The sequence below is a fragment of the Camelus ferus genome, chromosome 10 (genome assembly GCF_009834535.1).
Source record: "Camelus ferus isolate YT-003-E chromosome 10, BCGSAC_Cfer_1.0, whole genome shotgun sequence".
Classification (NCBI taxonomy): domain Eukaryota; kingdom Metazoa; phylum Chordata; class Mammalia; order Artiodactyla; family Camelidae; genus Camelus; species Camelus ferus.
In genome coordinates, this window is record NC_045705.1 from 66,765,419 (window position 1) to 66,787,209 (window position 21,791).

The window sequence follows — 21,791 nt, forward strand, 5'->3', positions numbered from 1 at the left end:
CCACAATTTCTTTATCCAGTTATCTGTGATGGACATTTAGGTTGATTCCATGTCTTGGCTATTGTAAATAGCACTGCTGTGAACATTGGGGTATGTATGTTTTTGAAATGGAGTTTCCTCCAGATAAATGCCCAGGAGTGGGATTGCTGGATCATATGGTAAGTCTGTTTTTAGTTTTTTAAGGGCTCTTCATCCTGTTTTCCATAATGGCTGCACCAAACTACATTCCCACCAACAGTGTAGGAGGGTTCCCTTTTCTCTACACCCTCTCCAGCATTTATCATTTGTGGGCTTTTTATGATGGCCATTCTGACTGGTGCGAGGTCATACCTCATTGTAGTTTTGATTTGCATTTATCTGATAATTAGTGATACTGAGCATCTTTTCGTGTGCCTATTGGCCGTTTGCATATTTTCATTGGAGAATTGTTTGTTTAGGTCTTCTGCCCATTTTTTGATTGCGTTGGGTTTTTTTTTTATTGTTGTTGGTATTATGCTGTATGAACTGTTTATATATTCTGGAAATTAATCCCTTGTCAGTTGCATCATTTGCAAATATTTTCTCTCATTCCATAGGTTGTCTTTCCATTTTGTTTATAGTTTCCTTTGCTGTGCAAAAGCTTACAAATTTTATTAGATCCCTTTTGTTTGTTTTTGCTTTTATTTCTGTTGCCTTGGTAAACTGCCCTAGTAGAATATTGGTACAATTTATATCAGAGAATGTTTTGCCTATGTTCTCTACTAGGAAGTTTATGATGTCTTATGTTTAAGTCTTTAAGCCATTTTGAGTTTATTTCTATGTATGGTGTGAGGGAGTGTTCTAACTTCATTGATTTACATGCAGCTGTCTAGCTTTCCCAACACAACTTGTTGAAGACACTGTCTTTTCTCCATTGTATATTCTTGCCTCCTTTGTTGAAGATTGACCGTAGGTGTGTGGGGTTATTTCTGGGTTCTGTGTTCTGTTCCATTGATCCATATGTCTGTTTTTGTGCCAATACCATGCTGTTTTGATTACTGTAGCTTTGCAGTATTGTCTGAAGTCTGGGAGGGTTATACCCCCAGCCTCATTCTTTTCTTCAGTATTGCTTTGGCAATTCTGGGTCTTTTGTGATTCAGTATAGATTTTAGGATTATTTGTTCTAGTTCTTTGAAAAATGTCCTGGGTAATTTGACAGGGATCACATTAAATCTGTATATTGCTTTGGGTGGTATGGCTAGTTTAACAATATAAATTCTTCTAATCCAGGAGCATGGGATATCTTTCCACTTTTTAAAAAGTATCTTTAATTTCCTTAATCATTTTTGTATAGTTCTCCACATATAAGTCTTTCACCTCCTTGGTCAGGTTTATTCCTACTGACATGGTAGAAAACCCTAAAGCCTCCACACAAAAAGTACTAGAGCTAATAAATGAATTCATCAAGGTGCAGGATACAGAAATCTGTTGCATTTCTTTACACTAACAATGAAATACCAGAAAAGGAAAGCAAAAAAAAAAATCCATTTTAAAATCATATTGAAAAAATACTCAGTCCATTTGTTTTTAGTACAACTTTGGTTCCCAGCCCAAAGACCCATGTTTGTCTTTTCAAAGAATAGTCTCTCCCCAACCCCTCACTGAAGTTAGTGAGGGCCAGTCCCTAGAATGCTGAGTGGAGGAGGGAATCTAAAGATCTGACTACTTCTTAAATTCATTTTTTTCAACCGACTCTCCTTATTTTGGCTCCCATCCCTACTTCCAGAGGTTCTTGATACTGCCATTTTTGTGTCTTTGGGGATTTTTGTTGTATAATTTGTGTTGTTTCTTAGCCTTCCCCATTTTTGGCTTGTAATTCAGTTTTTCAGGTCTTGAGACCTAAGTCTTATCTCACTAGTCTTTCTGCTTTTTTTTGTTTATATAATTATATTATAATCATCTTTGTGCCTTATTCTCTATCTTTGTGAGTTTATTCCTTTAAAAATATCATTTTTTCTATTGTTTTATTGAGATTTCAGGACGGAGTAAAAATAGATGTGTATGTTCAATCTGCTGTCTTTACTGGAAGTGTGGAATGGTGTCATTGGTCTGAAATACCTGGTAATGAAGAACCATGTATTAGTCATCTAGGGCTGCTGTAACAAAGTACCACAAATTGGGTAGCTTAAAAGAAAGTAAATTTATTCTCTCACAGTTATGAAGGCCAGAAGTCCAAAAGAATGGTCTCAGTAGGGTTGGTTCCTTCTGGAGGTTGTGAGGGAGAAATCTATTCCATGCCTCTCTCCTAGCTTCTGGTAGTTGCCAGCAAGCCCTTGGTGTTTCTTGGCTTGTAGATGTATTGCTCCAATCTCTGCCTCTGTCTTCATGTAATGTTACCCCTTGTGTTTATCTCTGTCATCACATGGCCCTCTTATAAGGACACCAATTGGATTTAGGGCCACCCTAATCCGGTATGTCCTCATCTTAACCAGATAAAATCTGGGAAGACGGTATTTCCAAATAAGGTCATATTCACAAGTAATGGGGCTTAGTTCGTCAAAATCTCTTTTAGAGGCACAAAATGCAACTCACAACAAACCAGAAAATTTTATTACTAGAATGAGCCATCTATGAGAAGCTGAGAGGTGACTGTATAGTTTTTCCATCAGTAATTGTTGAAGGCTTTAACAAATATTATTGCAGTGTTTCCCCAGAAGTATGCTACAGGATGTTTGTATAAATTATAAGAAAGGAGTTCTGCAGTCATCTAAACTTGGGGTATGCTAGTTAAAATCAAATGAGTTTTGTTACTTTAGATCTTCTCAGAACCTTTAATATGCCAGCATAGACTGTGAATCTTTAAAAATGAACTATAGTATAAATGGGCTATAGTATATAGCATTTCCAAACACATTTGACCTCATAGCTTTTTTAAAAAAAATTATCTTCTGTTCTGTAAAGAGAATGTGGTGGAATTCTTTTGCTTTAAAAATATGTGTTCTGTGATCTTTGCATCTGAAGGATAGCACTTTATTACTTCAGTCAGATTAGAGTTATTGGTGAAAATTTGGGGCTGCATAGGTGTGGAGCAGGCAGGATGATTGTCCTCTCTGTGCATGTTCACCCAAAGTGACTGATTTTCAACAACGGTTGATATACTTGTTAAAACTAAGAAAGGATGTTAGAGGAAACAGTGTGATATATGCAGCTGAGAAACATCATGGACACACTGTGAGATGTACTCGTTGTGGTTTCTTTCTTGTTAATGTTCTAGCTCCTTACTAATCACTAGATTAGGCCTGCCACCCACCTCCTATCCCTGTCCCAGTGACCCCGTTCCTTTAAGTCAGAACCAGCGTATGCCTGTGAGGAACACTAAGTAAAAAAAAAAAAATTGTTTTTTATTAAATGTTCTATGCTAATTCAACTCAAGCCTTTTGAAGTATATATCATTTATCCAGAATTACTAAAAATCTGGAGATCTAGTTCATTGCTAGCCAATAGAACTTTTTGTGATGACGGAAATGTTCTTTATGCTATTCAGTACAGTAGCCATTAGCCACACTTGGCCTGTTGAGCACTTGAAATGTGGCTAGTGTGACTGAGGAACTGAATTTTTCATTTAATTTAGTTTAGCTAAATTTAAATTTAAATACCCTCATGTAGCTAGTAGCTACTGTATTGGACAGTGCATATTTGAAGAATCGTATTGCCTTTCACTTTATTTCAGTGATTCTCAACCTTTTTTCCCTGCATGAAGAATACATATTTCTTGAGGGACAGACACATTTCCATTGGTTTCTATGGCAGTGATTCTTAGATTCTTAACTATGGGGTCACATCGCTCTGGGAGAAGGCATATTCTGTTTGGGAAAAAAGCCTCCAGGTGGTTCTGATCTTTTTCCCCCTCTTAGGTGCTTGTTTCCCTCCTTCTCCTCCTCCTCTGAAGAATTATTGCTCTAGGTTTCTAATGTTCAGATTTAGAACTCCAGGTACAGAGAATTCTTACCTGGTAGTTTAGTAAAGCATTTTCTATAAAGAGTAAAGTCTATGGAGTTAAAAAGTAGTAGAGTTAAAGTTTGGTTAAAAGAAAGGCCAACATTTTAAATTGAATCTTATACTAGAATATGGGTTATTGGCATGGTATACTCTGGTTACTAGCAGCAGTTTGCAGTCTTCCTATGATCCTTTTCTATCAGCAATAGTAATATCCAAAAGGGAAGCCCTGGTGTTTGTTATAGATAAAAAGACTTGCTATTTGGTTCTCATTTCCAAAAAGTTACTCTGCCCCCAGACAGTTGTTGTAGTCTCTTAATACTTCTTTGGTGTCTCCATTTTTACTGAATTAATTCATAGTGGCCATCTTTTTAATGTTCTGTATCTATAAACAGTGCTTTCAGGCTCCCATGTGATTCTTTAGATAAAATCCATTTAATTGTTTTATTTGTGATACTTCTTTGTATTCTATTTCTTACAGTTGCTTCTGCAGGAAGCATTTATGGTGGCTTGGTCCTGAAGAAGTTCCTAAAAGGTAAACAATTACCCAACTTCCACAAGACTAAATCTCTTCCTGTTAGTAAGTTTCGTATATTTCTGAAACAGACTTAATATATACTGAAAGATAAGGTTGCCAGATTTAGCAAATAAAAATATAGGACACTTACTGAAATTTGAATTTCAGATAAACAGTGAATTTTTTTTTAGTATACGTATGTTCCATGCAATATTTTATCCTGTGATTTATCTGAAAGTCCTACTGAAAGATGATCTATAAAATTGCATAGATAAAGGAAAATTGTATAGACCTAAGATCAGATACCTAGGTCAATGTAGCTTCTCTGAATTCTCTCTATACAATTTCAGGCAAAATTTTCCCAGGTGTAAAATAAAAGTTTAAGTAAAGTATTTGTTCGCATCTACCTCAAAGAAATAATGGATGGAGAATGCTTTTACTGTAAATGATTTTGGCTAGTATTAATACTGTTTTCCACATTCCAAAGTTGGTATGGTTTAGGAGTTTTCAGTGACCTTGGTTTTAGAAGTTATTCCCTTTGACTTGAGAATAATCTAAAGGACAAACATTATTTTAAGGAGACCAAAATGATCTGAGAGCCATTGTGCTTTCATTTTTATCTTTTGTGGTGGAGTGGTTTGTAAATATTATCCAATGGGCATGTCTTTTTGTAATGAGTAGTTAACTTACAAATTTTACAAAATAATTTTTTAAAAGAAACTTTCCCCTACTAAATCGGGAATATAAATAGATTGTGGTGTTTTTTTTTTTTCAAATTTACATCTGTTATTGCTTTAAGAAAATATGCTGTGCATTAAATATAGAAACAACCAAAAAAAATTAGAAGGTTATGCTATAAAATAAATGCTTGTGAAAGTTATTACCATTGGACTTTTTTAAATGGCAGGATTTCTTAATTCTTTTTAAAATACAATGAATTTAAATTTTAATTCATACATAAGTTTCTAGCAACTCAATTACTGCATAAACCAAAGTTTCCTTATATCAAAGAAAAAGAAGAAAGTATTTTTTGCAATTCACAAGATGATTGACTCTAAAGACATAAACATATAGGAAACAGTGCTACTTTTTGAAATTTCTTTTTTGAAGTAATTTTTAGTTTAAGCATGGGGATTTAAAAGTGCTTGCTTGTTAATTTAAGGGTGATCAGGTGTATTCCCTTTTGCCTTTGAAATTGTCTTGGCCTGCTGAATCTACCTTCCAGGTGTCTGTACCCTGGATTCTTAATAGACCTCAGCTTTTTACTCTGTGATCCTAATTTGTTTAGATTGTGTTTGGTGTGCACACATTTAAAAGCAGTAATTGTGGAGGAAAAGTAATAACACAAGAAATAAATTGAGATTTTTGTTCTTAGCTCCGTAACATATTCAGTGGGGACTTGCGTAGAATGTTCTCCCTGTAGTAGTAATCAAAATGATGATTTATTGAGCATTTACTATGCACTGAGCTTTGTGCTTGATACAGAGGGGTTACAGTGGTTAACATGATAAATTTGGTTTCTCCCCTTAGTCTCATATTTAAGATATTTTAATCATTTAATTCTGCTCCCCCCCCCCCCCAAAGTCTATGCCTGGAAGAAAGGGAGAATCAGCTTACTGTCCTGGAGAGTCTGCTCCAATTCTAAGACTTTTAGGAAATTTGAATTCAACTTTAAGAATCATGAGTTGACTACCTCGAAAGTTCGTTGACTTATATACTATTAATTGTGCCTTTATTACTATTGTTATTTATTTAGCATTCCTGTAACATTGTTAGCAAACTGCTTTAAATTGGTCCATTCACAAATCTTTACAATATTTAATTAGCTTCATCAGGAAGTCTCTGGCTGATTAATTAACCATCAGATTTCCAGGTGCTAAAGAATTGCCTATCTGTAAAAAATTAATAGTATGCCTCTGAATTCAATTTATTAACCGTGTCTTCTTCACTGCTCAGTTGACTTCTCTCAGTGCCAAAAATAAGGTCTGCTCTCTCTTTAGGGGAACTATACTGTTGTAGAACCATTCACCTTCAGTTTTCCTTACTCTTCAATCTGTTCTATCAGTTTTATCAAGGTACTTTTTCTCTGACTGGAATACTTCAGATCAGTTACTGTACAAACAGGTTCATATTTCTGGGTATTTCATTTATGCTGGATTAGTAATGATCAAGCTACCTCCGTTTTCTTACCGCTCTAATGGTTTATGTTCTCTCTTTTATTTTCTTTCTTCTCTGGTCCCTAAGTATTTGTACTTTTGTCCAGTAAACTTTAATTGAACATCTACCTTGCCACAAGGAAGTTTTAGGGAGAGGTAGCTCTGATAATAAAATACAGTGTGATAAGTACTATAGTGCTTCTTTGGTAACAGAATATTCCCTAAAGTTCAGTCACCAATATGCCTTTCTTCCCTTTATTATTCTGCATCATTATTCTATATTTACTTCATATAGCTTCTACTTTTAAAGCTTTAATTATCATTTCTATGTTGATGAGATTTATTTTTTTTCCTCTCCTATCACTAATGTGTTTCTGGCTTTGATTGTCAATTAGACTTTTCCATTAGAGGGTTCCTCTGAAATATCACATGCAACATGTCTAAAATAGGGTTCTTTGTCTTGAAGATAACTTGCTGTGTAGTTTCCATTCGTTTCAGTGACATGTACATTCTCATAATTCTCCAAGCTTAACATTTCTGGCTTTTTTTTTGGTGGGGGTCGGGGGGCACATCTTTTTTTCTCTTCATTATCGAATTGAAATTTTTGCTTAATTCTGCTTTTATAGTGTAGAATTATTATTTGTTAAATTATATATTAATTTAAACATAGCTTTATGTCCTTCCTTAATGACTCCCAATTGCTTATTAGAATAAAATACCTCAGACCAGATTTGAGGTCCTTTGTCAATTAGAATAATTCCCATTATTCTCATTAAGATAGGTATTCTTATGTGTTTAAAAATTCTCATTCCTTCATATTAACATATGTACTACTATCCTGCATCATACAGTTATCCATTTATGTAGAAATCCATTTATGTATCCATTTATATATATAAGGTATCCATTTATGTAGAACTAATTCTATAATTAGTATCTATTTGGTTAAATGTGATAGTTTTACTTTGTCCTTCTTGCCCAGACCTTGAAGCTACTTCCTAACATGTCCTTACTCTAGGGAAGAAAAGAAGGAAAAGAAAAGGTAGAAGAGAGTGATGAAATGGAGGAATATGAAAAAAGGAATATTTACAGGTCTTTATTTCACTGTGTCTTTACCTCTTCTATTCATATTATTTTTACTTATTTTTATCTTATTTTAAATATCTCCTCATTCCCATGTTTATTGACATAATTTAACTCTTTGGTCAATACAGTCAATCATTTAAAAAATATTCAGACATATGGATTAATGGAACAGGATAGAGAGCCCAGAAGTAACCCCATACACCTATGGTCAGTTGATCTTCAATAAAGGAGGCAAGAATATACAATGGAGAAAAGACAGTGCCTTCAACAAGTGGTGTTGGGAAAGCTAGACAGCTGCATGTAATCAATGAAGTTAGAACACTCCCTCACACCATACATAGAAATAAACTCAAAATGGCTTAAAGACTTAAACATAAGACAAGACCACAAACCACCTAGAGAGAACATAGGTAAAACGTTCCCTGATATAAATTGTACCAATATTCTCCTGGGCAGTCTACCAAGGCAATATAAATAAAGGCAAAAATAAACAAATGGGACCTAATTAAATTTGTAAGCTTTTGCACAGCAAAGGAAACTATAAACAAAATGGAAAGACAACCTATGGAATGAGAGAAAATATTTGCAAATGATGCAACTGACAAGGGATTAATTTCCAGAATATATAAACAGCTCATATAGCTCAATAACAACAACAGAAAAAAAACCCAACGCAATCAAAAAATGGGCAGAAGACCTAAACAAACAATTCTCCAGTGAAGACCTGCAAATGGCCAATAGGCATGTGAGATGATCAGTATTGCTGATTATCAGATAAATGCAAATCAAAACTACAATGAGGTATGACCTCGCACCAGGCAGAATGGCCATCATTAAAAAGTCCACAAGCAATAAATGTGGGAGAGGGTGTTGAGAAAGGGGAACCCTCCTGCACTGTTGGTGGAAATGTAGTTTGGTGCAGCCATTATGGAAAACAGGATGGAGAGCCCTTAAAAAACTAAAAACAGACTTACCATATGATCCAGCAATCCCACTCCTGGGCGTATATCTGGAGGAAACTCTGTTTTGATTTTTCTATTTCTGACTTTTCTTTTTCAGTCTGTCAATATGGTGAATTACATTGATTTTCAAATGTTAAACGAACTTTGCATTTCTGGGATAAATCCCAGTTGGTCGTGATGTATTATCCTTTTATACATTGTTGGCTTTGATTTGCTGACATTTTAAAAAGAATTCTTCCATCTCTGTTTATAAGAGATATTTGCAGTTTTCTTTTCTTATAATGATTTTGTCTTATTTTGGTATCAGAGTAATGCTGACTTCATAGATTGAGTTGGGAAATATTTTCTGTTCTTCAGTTATCTAGAAGAGTTTGTATGGAAGACCTTAGCTCTTCCTTAAATATTTGGTCCAGTTCATTAAATGAAGCCATCTTCATTTTCTTCTGTGGGAAATCTTTTAACTACAAATTCAATTTGTTTAGTAAGTATAGGGATATTCAGGTTATCTATTTTTTTTTTTTGAGTAAGTGTAGCTAGTTTGTATCTTTCAAGGAATTTGTCCATTTCATCTAAGTTGTTTAAATTATTGGCATAAAATTCTTCATATACCCTTATTATCCTTCCAGTACTCGTAGAATCTCTAGCAGTATCACTTCTCTCACTCTTGCTATTAGTAATTTATGTTTATTCTCTCACTCACTCACTCTCTCTCTTTCCTTAACCAGTCTGGCTAGAATCATGTTCTTTCTGTTGTATTCTGTTTCATTGATTTTTGACTCATCTTTTATCTTTCCTTTCTTCTGCTTGTTTTGGGTCTCTTTTGCTTTTCTGTTCCTAGTTTCTTAAAGTGGAAGCTGTAATCATTGATTTGAGACCATTGTTTTTTACACTGAAGTAATGGTATTCTTTTAAATAGTTCTTTTAGTAGTTCTAAAGTTTTAAAATTATATTTAATTATTATTATAGTTAGTCTGGAAATTTTTTTTTTAATTTATGGTACAAGTTAGGGAATCTAATTTAAATCATTCCCTTTCTCCAATAGTTTGTGTTATTATTTTATCTAAGGTTCTATATATGTTTGGATCTGTTTCTGGGTCCTCTAGTCTTTATGTCTGTCTCTAGACCAGTATCACAGTCTTATTTCCTAAAGCTTTAGAATGAATCTTGTTGAATGATAGGGCAAATCTCCCCTCCTTGTTCTTTTTCACAATTGTCTTTGGTTTTTAAAATCATTACTCTTGCCTATAAATTTTACACGTAGTAAGTTCCATGAAAAATCTTATTGTGATCTTGTTTGTTATTATTCTGCATTTATCAGTTAATTGGGTAGGAATTAGCATTTTTACAGTATTAAATGTTTCAATCTATGAGTTGATATACCTTATCATTTATTTAGGTCTTCATTTTAAAAAAATATGTTATTCAATTTTAATTGTCACAACTGGGAGGTAGGCACTATAATCTCCAGTATATAGACTCTATAGGAGAATAAGGAGCTTTCCCAAGAACACCAAAGCCAAAGCCTGCCTGACTCCAGAGGCCACTTTGCTAGATTTTATTATTTGTTTAAAATATTTTCTGCACTTCTTGCCCTACTGATGTAAAGCTAGGCCATGTAACTTGCTTGGGCCAGGGAAATGTGAGTGGAAGTGATGTGCACCACCTTCTAGGAGAAGCTTTGAGAGCTCGTGTGTATTTTGATCAGAACTCCTTTTCTTCTGCTATGAGACTAGGATGTCTATGAGAGAAAGTGCTCCTTTAGCCTGGGTCCTACTTTGGAGTGGCGCCTTTTTGTGTTTGCCTGGCGTGCTGCAACCTCTTAGTTGGTTTCTTGAGTTCTCACAGAGGCAATTTGATATTGTTGTTAAGTTGGTCTCTCCAAGGGGGAGTGAGGACCTGGGCCTTGCTCTTTTGCCATCTTGCTGATGTCACTCCTATTTAGATCTTCTTTTATGTTAACACTATAATTTCTTTCATAAGTCCTAGACATCTTTTGTTGTATTTATTCCTAATGTCTTATAGTTTTTTTTGCTATTGTGGTTAGTATTTATTTTTTTCAATATTACTGAATTGAACTGTTACAAATTTTTTTCTGGTAATTTTTTACTTAGTTATAATTGATGCATAACTGTAATTTTAAGGTGCACAACATATTGATTAGATATTTATATGTACTGCAATATGATTGACATTGTAGCTAACACCTCTATCGTGACATACAATTATCAATTTCCCTAGTTGTGGAAATGATTAAGATCTAGTCTCTCAGCATGATTAACGTTTATAATACATATTTGTCATCTCTAATTACTGTACTATTATATCTCCAGGAATTATTTATCTACTAGTTACTGGTATGCACCCTTAAACAACATCTGTCCCATTCGCCCCACACACCTCCAGCACCTGGTAACCACTACTTACTTTGTTTTTTTTCTTGTTGAACTGTTATAAATTTTACTAGTTTTTCTGTAGATTCTCTTGGATCCTCTATATGGGCAATCGAAGCATCTCTAAACTCTAACAGTTTTTCTTTTCCTTTTTACTTCTTATATGGGTTATATTCTTTTCCTTGTCATATAGCATTGGATAGAACAATATTAGTATTGGATAGAAGAGTAGGGGTGATATTAGCCATCTGTGTCTTGCTTTCCTTCAGTGAGATAACCTAAAATTCCACCATTAAGTATGATTTTACTATAGTTTTTTGGTATTTGCTCCTTGTCAGGTTAGGGAATTTCTCTAACCTTCTTAATTTGCTAGTAGTGTTTGTTGTATTTTCTAAAGTTCTTTTTCCACGTCTTTTGGGATTATGCTATGTTTTTTTTTTGCCCATAAGAACCAGTGTTCACCTTATCATGAATATATGTGTGACATTATTTTCACCCTATTGAGAATGTTTTTGGGACATTATTTTCCCTCTGAGACCTAGTCACAACCACACAGCTCTGTCATTTTCTTTTTTTTTTTTTTTTTCAGGAGGGGTAAGTAGGTTTATTTATTTATTTATCTGAATGGACATACTAGGGATTGAGCCTAGGACCTTGTGCATGCTAAGCATGCACTCTACCACTGAGCTATGCCCTCCCCACCATGATATTTTTTAAAAATCTTTATTAATATGATGAGTTATGGTAATAGACTTTCTGACCAAAAAAAAAAAAAAAAACAAAACACCTTGCAGCTGTATCACAATTTGATTGTATGTTTTTGCATATCCTGGATTTAACTTTTGCATCTGTGTTCCTAGTGAGATTGGCTTATATTATTCTTGTCCTCTTTTGGTATCAAAATTATACTAGCTTTATAAAATGAGTTGGGTAGGTTTATCCATTTCTGTTCTAGAACTTTTTGTGTCTTTTTCACTGAAAATTTGGTAAAGCTAACCTGTAAAAAAATCATTCAAACCTACCGGGTATTTTGGGGTGGGGAGAGTTGAAGAAGGAAATATTCTTCTTAACCAACTTGTTTTCTTTATATATAGAGAGAATAGAATATATAGAGAATAGAATCTGGACTCAGACCCTAGTTCTTTTGATTCCACATATTGTGATCTCTAATCAAACACAAACTTTTCCCCACACATAGTTAAAGATCTGTAAAATAAAAGTGCAGATACTATAGTTATTGAAAAAGTTGACATAGTTGGGTGGGAAGGGACAGACTGGGATTTCAAAATTTGTAGATACTGACAGGCATATGCAGAATAGATAAACAAGATTATACTGTATAGCACAGGGAAATATATGCAAGATCTTGTGGTAGCTCACAGCAAAAAAAAAATGAGACGATGAATATATGTATGTTCATGTATAACTGAAAAATTGTGCTCTACACTGGAATTTGACACAACATTGTAAAATCACTATAACTCAATAAAAAAATGTTAAAAAAAGAAGAAAAAAGTCAACATATAAGTGGACCCATGCAGCTCAAATGGGTGTTGTTCAAGGGTCAACTGTATATATATTTCTTTTTTTAAATGAATGTGCGTGCACACACACACACACAGAGTCCCTTACTCCCAAGCATTCATCCACTACATATTTATTGAGCATGTGCTATGTGTTAGGTATTTTCATCTTAGTTTTCAAATTAATTGATGTAAAGTTATTTATATTATTATTTTATGATTTAAAAATATTTGTACTTATCTCTTTGGGGTTTCTTATATTGTTTTTGTGCCTTCTCTTTTTCTTAACGGTGGTAATGATAACACTAACAGGAAAGATTTCATTTTAAACTCAAAAAGGATTAAGTAACTTGTTCAAAGTCATAAATCTAGTAAGTGGTTGAGTAGGATATATGAACTTAGACAGTCTGGCTTCAGAGGCTATGTCTTAACCACTATTTCATAGTATTTTGTTCTACTCTACAGTATACTGTTTTGCTAGAGGTTTGACTACTATATTAGCTTTTCAGATAATCAACTCTTTTATCTATGCTCAGTGAATGAGTAGATACTAATTTCTCTTTCTTTTGACTACTTCTCACTTTACTCTCATACAGCAAGTTGAAGAAATCTATAGCCTGTATCACATTTGCTGGTTGAGTTGTTGAGGTTGTATGAAGAGGCAAGTGTAGTCTTGGAAAATGGTCATGTTTTTCTCCTTCCATTTTCAATCTTCGTCCTATTTATTTGGGAACCAATGTAGTGTGAGACTCAGGTGCATATTCCTTTGTTAGAGACTTGAGTTACCACGCCTTTGTTGACTGGCTTGCTTGGCTGGGTGATCCCACTGAATATGTAGAAACGGACACTAGTCTCTTTGCTTTTCGAGGAAGTGAATAAAGCTTTGACACAATATTTCTGAAAGGTTGCTGATTCTCCATTAAAATGTCCCGCTTTTTATTTCCTTCTCTAAAGCATGTCTGGGGTTGTTTTATAATGTGGAACTCATTAGCCAATTTAACTAATGACATCAAACCACAGAGCCAACCAAAGACCTTTTCATCTTTTGGCTTAATTAGCTTCATTTTTTAAAAAGCTTGATATTACTACTTTATTCACTGGTTAAAGGCAAGAAAACTAAATAGTTACTGGTTTGGTGAGTCACTTGGGAAAAAAATAATAACAACAAACAACCAGATCTCAATTTTTGCCATCATCAGAGAAATTATTTTTAGATGGAACTTTTTGTTAAAGAAGCAAGATAGCCCATTTTAGAAAATTAGGGGGAAATAGAGAAGAGGAAAAAGATTCTTACAAACTTTCCTTCCATGTATTTTTAGTATAGTTGTAATCACAATATATACACAATTTTGTCCTACTGCTTTTTTCAATTGACATGTAAGTGTTTTTATGTTATGGTAGTCTTCTAGTCATTATTTTTAATGGATAAGTTGTCCATAAAAAGATGTATCATAAATTAATTAACCATTTAATATTTTTAGGCATTTAGGTTTGTTCTTTTTTTTTTTCCATCGCTATGAATAGTGGTATATTGTAGTGGTTAAGAACTCATACTGTGTGCCCCTGAGCAAGTTGTTTGATCTTTCGACATTACCTACCTTACAGAGCTGTTTTGAGGATTAAATGAGGTAATACACATAATGCATGTAGGACAGTGGTTATTCTGAGTACATAGTTCTCAATAAGTGCTAATTAATGTTAATGTCACTGGGATGAATATCTTGATGCATATAGTTTTTTACTTAATTGAAAAATTTAGGACTAATTTCTTGAAGTAGCTTTAACTTGAAAAAAGCCTATATTTTTATAGCTCTTGAAATTGCTTTTTAAAAAGTTGTGTCATGTAATAGTAGCATTTTTATGTAAGGATATCAACTTCTTGTACTTTGCTAGCATTAGGAACTTCAATTACTTAAACTATTTTAGCCAATTTACTAGTTAGTGAAATGGTATATAGTTTAAATTTGTATTTATTTGAACCTTTTAGTAAGTGTTTACTATCTGTACTTTTTCTGAACTTTTTCCCTGTCTTTAGGGAAAAACTTCTAAGATGAAGTTTAGTGTAAATTCAGTCATTAGCTGAGTGCCATGATCTGAATGTTTGTGTCTCCCCAAAATTCATATGTTGAAATCCTAATGGCTAATGTGATAGTATTAGGGGATGGGACCTTTGGGAAGTGCTTAGGTCATAAGGGTGGCACCCTCATGAATGGGATTAATGCTTGTATAAAAAAAGACCTAATAGAGTTCTCTAGGTTCTTTTGCCATGTAAGGATACAGTGAGAAGTCTGCAATCCAAAAGAGGGCCCAGAACCTGACCATGCTGGCACTCCCATCTTAGACTTCCAGACTCCAGAACTGTGAGAAATAAATTTCGGTTGTTTATAAGCCACTCAGTCTGTGGTAGTTTGTTGTAGCAGCCCAAATGGACTCAGATACTGTTTTAGTTGTATTTTTAGGCTTGACGCCATGATATACAGATCAGTGAGATTCAATTTCACTGTTCTGATGCCATTTTATTTCAAGATGCACAGTTGGCTATAGAATGATAGGTCTAATGTAATGATTTCCTAAATCTCATTTTCTTCTAATACTCTACTGATACAAGAATATCACTGGGTATTCTTGAAGAATTACAATATTACCTAGAGATGTTCTTTAAACAACAGCTACTTATATGATGATTTTTTCCAAAGAGAATAAAATAGTGAAAACTGTATATATAGATACTGAGTGTCTATACATATATGTCTGTCTCCATATATGTGTATAATAGTCTTTTAATTTAATTCATTCTAGATAGGTATATATAGTGATTAAAAACACAGGCTTTAGAGTCAGTCAGCCCTTTACTTAAGTCCCAACTTTTACACACTATGTAACATTGAACATCAGTTTTTCTCAGTTATAAAAATAGGAATAATAATAGAATTCCTATCTCATAGGGTTGTGCAAATTTAGTTAGGTAATATTATAAAGTGTTAATATAGTGCCTCACACATAGGGAATGCTTAATAAATATTGTTTAATAATAACACATTCAGTTTTAATCTGAATAATCAGGCTCGGTTCTAAATAAAATTTCTCTTTGTTTTGTTCCAAACTTTCTGAAAGGATTTCTTGAATATAAAACACTTGTTTTGGGGAAGCTAACAGGAAACTTGATGGCATCAATTCTCTTTGTTTATTGAATAGGGAGAGGGTATAGCTCAAATGGTAGAGCACTTGCTTAGCATGCATGAGGTCCTGGGTTCAATCCCCAGTACCTCCTCTAAAAATAAACAAACATAGTTACCTCCCCCTACTCAAAATAAAATAATTAAACAATAATTAATTTATAATTAAATAATACAAGGGCCAACAAATAAAATAATGGAGAATAGAGTCCAGAAATAGGCTTATACTTATACGGTCACTTGATTTTTTTTGTAAAGGCACCAAAGCAATCCAATGAAGAAAATCTTTTCAACAAATGTTGCTGGAACTACCAGATGTCTGTAAGGGGAAAAAAGGAATCTTGACATCTACTGCAGGTTGCACAAAAATTAGAGGCAGAAGATAGACCTAAAAATAAAAGCTGTGAAGATTCTGGAAGAAAACAGGAGAATATCCTTTAAGAATAGGCAAAGATCTTAGGGCATAGAAATAAGTAACCATAAAAGAAAAAAGTTGATAAAATTAATCAAAATAAAGAACTTTTGCTCATCAAAAGACTTAAGAAAATGAATAGGTTATCAATAGTTGTGAGAAAATTTCTGCAAAACATGTCTGGCAACAAACTTTTATCCATAATATCCATAATATAAAAACAGCTTCTGAAACTTAACGATAAAAAAGACATCTTGATTTAAAAAAAAAAAAATGGACCAAACACTGCACACGTCCTAGGATGGCAGTGATGATGATGATGGCAGTGATGATGATGGGGGGGAAGCTGGGAAGGGGGTGAAATAGGTAAAGGAGATGAAGAGATCCAAACTTCCAGTTATAAAATAAGTAAGTCACAAGGATGTAATGTAGGAATATAGTCAATATATTGTAATAACTTTGTATGGTGACAGAATGTTACAAAGACTTACTGGACTTATTGTGGTGATCAATTTATAATGTATATCAAATCACAAATGTCAAATCACTATGTTGTATGCCTGAAACTAATATAAAATTGTATGTCTACTATACTTCAATTAAAAAAAGAGAATAATAATGATAATGAAGATAACAAATGTTGGCAAGTATGTGGTGAAATTGGAAACTTTGAACGTTGTTGGTGGGAATGTAAAATTGTTCAGCTGCCACAGAAAAAAAGTTTGGGAGTTCCTCTACAAGCTAAACATAGAATTGCTATACAACAGTTCCACTTCTATGGATATACCTAAAGGAGTTGAAAGCAGAGGCTTAAAATAGAGATTTGCACACCAATGTTCATTACAGCATCATTCACAATAACCTAAAAGTGGAAGCAACCCAGTGTCCATCAACTTACGAATAAATAAATTGTGATATGCATATGAATATTGTTCAGCTATGAAAAGGAATGAAGTTCTGATATGTGTTAAAACATGGATTAACACTGAAAACTTTATGCTAAGTGAAATATGCCAGACAGAAAGGACAGATATTGTATGATTCTACTAATATGAAATATCTAGAATAGGCAAATTCATTGAAACAGAAAGTGGATTAGAGGTTACCAGAGATGGGAGGGAGGGAGAATTGGGACTTGCTGCTTAATGGTTGCAGAGTTTCTGTTTGGGATGATGAAAAAGTTTTAGAAATAGGGGGAAAGGGGATAGGAAGGAATAAATTTGGGAGTTTGAGATTTGCAAATATTAAGTGCTATATATAAAAATAGAATTAAAACCCCCAAATTTCTTCTGTATAGCACAGGGAACTATATTCAGTATCTTGTAATAACATTTAATGCAAAAGAATATGAAAACAAATATATGTATGTATATACATGACTGGGACATTGTGCTGTACATCAGAAATTGAGATATTGTAACTGACTATACTTAAATTAAAAGAAATTTTTTTAAATTAAACAAACGAACAAAGTTTTAGAAACAGATAATGGTGATGGTTGTACAACATTGTAAGTGTAATTAATGGCAATGAATTGTGTATTTTAAGATAGTTAAAATGGCAAATTTTATGTGTATTTTACCACAGCTTAAAAATTTAGAATGTAATATACTCCAAACTATTTAATTTGCACTTTAAATGAGTGGATTGTATAATATGTGAACTGGATCTGAATAAAGCTGTTTTTTTTTAGTGGGCTAAAGGTTTGAATAGATAATTTGCAAAAGAAGACATCCAAATGGCTATTAAGCACATGAAAAAGTGCTTATCATCAGTCACCAGGGAATGTAAATTAAATTCACAGTCCACTAGAAGAGCTAAAATTAAAGAACACCAGGTGTTAGTTAGCAAGGATATAGAACAATCAGAACTCTGATATAATGCTCGTGAGAGTGTAAAATGGTACAACCACTTTGGAAGACTGTCTGTTTTGACAGTTTCTTATGAAGTGAAACATAAACCTATGCCATGACCCTTCAATTCTATTTCTAGGTATTTACCGAAGAGAAATGAAAATACGTGTCTAAAGCAAGATTTACAAAAGCTGTTCATAGCAGCTTTATTAAAAATAGCAAAGAGCTGGAAAAATCCCAATGTCCAACAATAGAATGGATAAATAAATGAGTGTATTAATGTAATGGAATGCTAATCAGAAATAAAAAGGAATAAGTTACAGGCATACTTGGATATTTTGCAGATTCAGTTTCAGACCACCCAGATAAAGTAAACATCACAATAAAGCAAGTAACAAAGTTTTTGCTTTCCAGTACATATAAAAGTTATGTTTACAACATTGTAAAATGACTATAACTCAATTTAAAAATGTTAAAAAATAAATATTTAAAAATTATGTTTACACTATACATAGTCTATTAAATGTGCAATAGCACTACGTCTAAAAAATAAACATACCTTAATTTGAAAATATTATTAAAAAATGCTGACCATCATCTGAGCTTTAAGCGAGTCATAACTTTTTTGCAATAGTAACATCAAAGATCACTGATCGCAGAACACCATAACAAACGTAATGAAAAATTTGAAATATTATGAAAATTACCAAAATGTGACACAGACATGAAATAAGCAAATGCTGTTGGAAAAATGGCACCAATAGACTTTCTCCACGTGGGGTTGCCACCGACCTTCAATTCAAAAAATAGTGTCTGCAAAGTACAGTAAAGTGAAACGATAAAACGAGATATGCCTGCACTGATACATGCAGCAACATGAATTCATCTCACAGATGTTACGCTGAGAAAGAAAATGGACACAGAAGAATCACTGTATATGATTTCATTCATACAAAGTTCAAGAACATTTAAACTAGTGAAAAAAAATTTAAGTGATTGCCTCTGAGAAGTGGTCACCAGGAAAAAAAGCAATTAGGTATTTTCTGGGATGATGGAAATGTTCTGTATCTTGATGGAGCATAAGTTACCTGGATATATACATTTGTCAAAACTGCAAACTCTACACTTAAGATTTGTGCATTATATTGTAAGTAAATTTTACCTAAGTAAAAGAACTGTAAACACAAATATTGAAATCTAGTTAGTAGGTTTGCTTTTGCAGAGATATGGTTTAACAATTCTGAGACTACTTTCTGTATTCTAGCTTGATAAATTGAGTAAATATTTTGAGGTTACAGGGAACCTGATTTTTCACTGTTGGATAAGGAAGTTGCAAGTATGGAAAGGGGGCAGACTAAAATGCACACTGTAGAATTGGAACTCATGGTTCCAATTGTGTATATATATGTATTGTATATGATAGATAAATATAGAAATAGACACGTGTGTATCCTAGCTTTTATCTGTTGACAGAGCCTAGAAATAATGATATCCTGATAGCAATTGCTTAGCTCTCAAATCTTGGTTTCCAATACACCCTTCTCCACCAAAAAGAACTAGAACTCCTTGGATAAAACACTGACTCCAGGGTTGGGGTAGGGAAAATACAAGATGAGCCTAGAACATCCTTGAAATTCCTCAACGATTATGTGGATGGACAATGGAGCCAGCTTGCAGGGACTTTCATTGACCAAATATAGGAAAATAATATAGGGTAAATAATGATAGTAAGAGATTATAACTCAGTGAATAAAATAAGAACACATGACTCCATACTGATAGAAATAAATAAGGGAGAAAGGAAAGCATTTCTTTACAGGTAGAATGCCAACTAATAAATGTAGAAGGGATAAAGGAAATCCCTTTATCCCTTAGGAAATCATCAGTGGGTGCAAAAACTAATGAGTGCAACTTTGATGAGGAAAAGAATATATACATAATTTGTGGAGAGGTACTTTGAAAATATTTATTAGTTACAAGGGGAAAATACTAACTTTTCAGTAAAGGAATCTATAGGAGATGTTAACCAAAAGATCAAAGTCAACATCACCATTATTAGAACAAACTGATACATCCCTCCTGATAGGTGCTGAGAAGGACACATCACTTTGGTGGAGTTTCTGGAAAAAAAAAAGCTATAAAGACATTATTAGAATAGTTGCTGAAATGTGAATATGGACTATGGATTAGATGATGATTCTATATTCATACAAAATTTCCTATTTTGATAATTATACTGAGGTTACGTAAGAGACCTTTCTCTTATAAAATAATCACTGAATTACTTAGGGGTAAAGGAGCACAATACCTCCAACTTATTCTCAACTAGTTCAAGAAAAAATATGCATCCATACACACACAGAGAAGCAGAAAGAGGATAAAGCAAATGTGTCAAAATATACAATTTCTAAATCTGGGTAAAGGGCGTATGGGCGTTCCTGGTACTATTCTTGCACCTTTTCTGTAAGTTTGAAATTACATAATAATAAGTGACAAAAATGTATACAATTCCATTGGAAGATTATAATAATTTATAAAGCTTTCCCCTCTTTCAAGACATTTGGTGATTCCCAGTTTTGTGGTATTATAAATATTACTTTGATGAAATTATTAAATTGTTTTGCATAAAGTTATTGCAACTTACATTTTTGCCATCAGTGCATACAAACACCTGTCTGATCCCCCTCTCACCAGTATTGTGTACTACTAATTAAAGAAGACTTTGACAGTGACCTCAAGCACCTCTGACTCCAGAAGGGTTTGTTAACTTGATAGGCAGGATATTGTATTTCATTTTTCAGGTATTTAAAACACTTAAAAAACTTTAAAAGCAATTTCAATTATTATAAAAAAGTTAAAATAAGTCAAAAGGTGAAAATATTTATAATATTATAATCTCAGAGACAACCATACTTAATACTTTGGCATACCTCTTTTCAAATTATCTTAGTGGTGTTTGTGTGTATTTCTATTTCTACTTAGAATAAAACTAGAATTATTGTATCTCGTTTTCATTTACATTTTTCATACAAGTGAAATGACTGTCTTAACGTTTATTGATTTGTTTATTTCTTTGTTGGATGTTTGTTCACATTCTTTGCTTCTTTTCCCCTTTAGGATCTTAGTATTTTTCTAATTGATACAAAAGTCTATCCTTTGTCGAGTAAACCTCTATGTCATTGGAGGCAATTGTTTTCTTAGGGTTTGTGTGTGTGTGTGTGTGTGTGCGCAGTATTTTAATTTTGAGTATTTACATTTTTTTAAAGTTTTCTTCCTTTACCTTCTGTATATTTACTGGAAATAGATTAAACTACTTATGATCAGCTCTGGTCCAAAGAATCCCCTCCTTAGCATACTTGGTAATTGACATTCTTCATAAATGCAGCTTCTACATAGGTTAAGTCTGAATTTTTTAAAAGTTGAGGTATAATTGACATATAACATTGTATTAATTTCAGGTAAACAAGATAGTGTATCACTATTTGTATATATTGCAAAGTGATCACCACAATGTCTGGTTAACATCTGTCATCATATATTACAAACTTTTTTCTTGTTGGAAACTTTTGAGATCTACTCTTTTAGCAACTTTTAAATATGCAATACAGTAACTGCAGTTCCCGTGCTGTACAGTATATTCCTATGCATTCCTATGACTTACTTATTTTATACCTGGAAGTTTGTACCTTTTGACTTCCTTCAGCTATTTCACCCCACATCCCCCCAGATCCCACCACTGGCAACCAACAATCTGTTCTCTGT

General features: G+C 33.4%; 1 protein-coding gene across 10 annotated transcripts in view; it reads left to right on the forward strand.

Annotated features, from left to right (window-relative positions):
* Positions 1-21,791, forward strand: part of C10H11orf80 (chromosome 10 C11orf80 homolog) — a 65,298-nt gene that overhangs the window by 4,483 nt on the left and 39,024 nt on the right. For 9 of the 10 annotated variants that reach the window (XM_032489939.1, XM_032489929.1, XM_032489934.1 and 6 more), the window contains one exon: positions 4,436-4,489. The exons of the other annotated variant lie outside the window; for it this stretch is intronic. Coding sequence is in view for 5 of the 9 variants with exons in the window: in XM_032489929.1 (XP_032345820.1) it covers positions 4,436-4,489 (54 nt within the window). In the remaining 4 variants the exon portion in view is untranslated. The remainder of the gene's footprint in view (positions 1-4,435; positions 4,490-21,791) is intronic. 10 annotated transcript variants of the gene reach the window in all.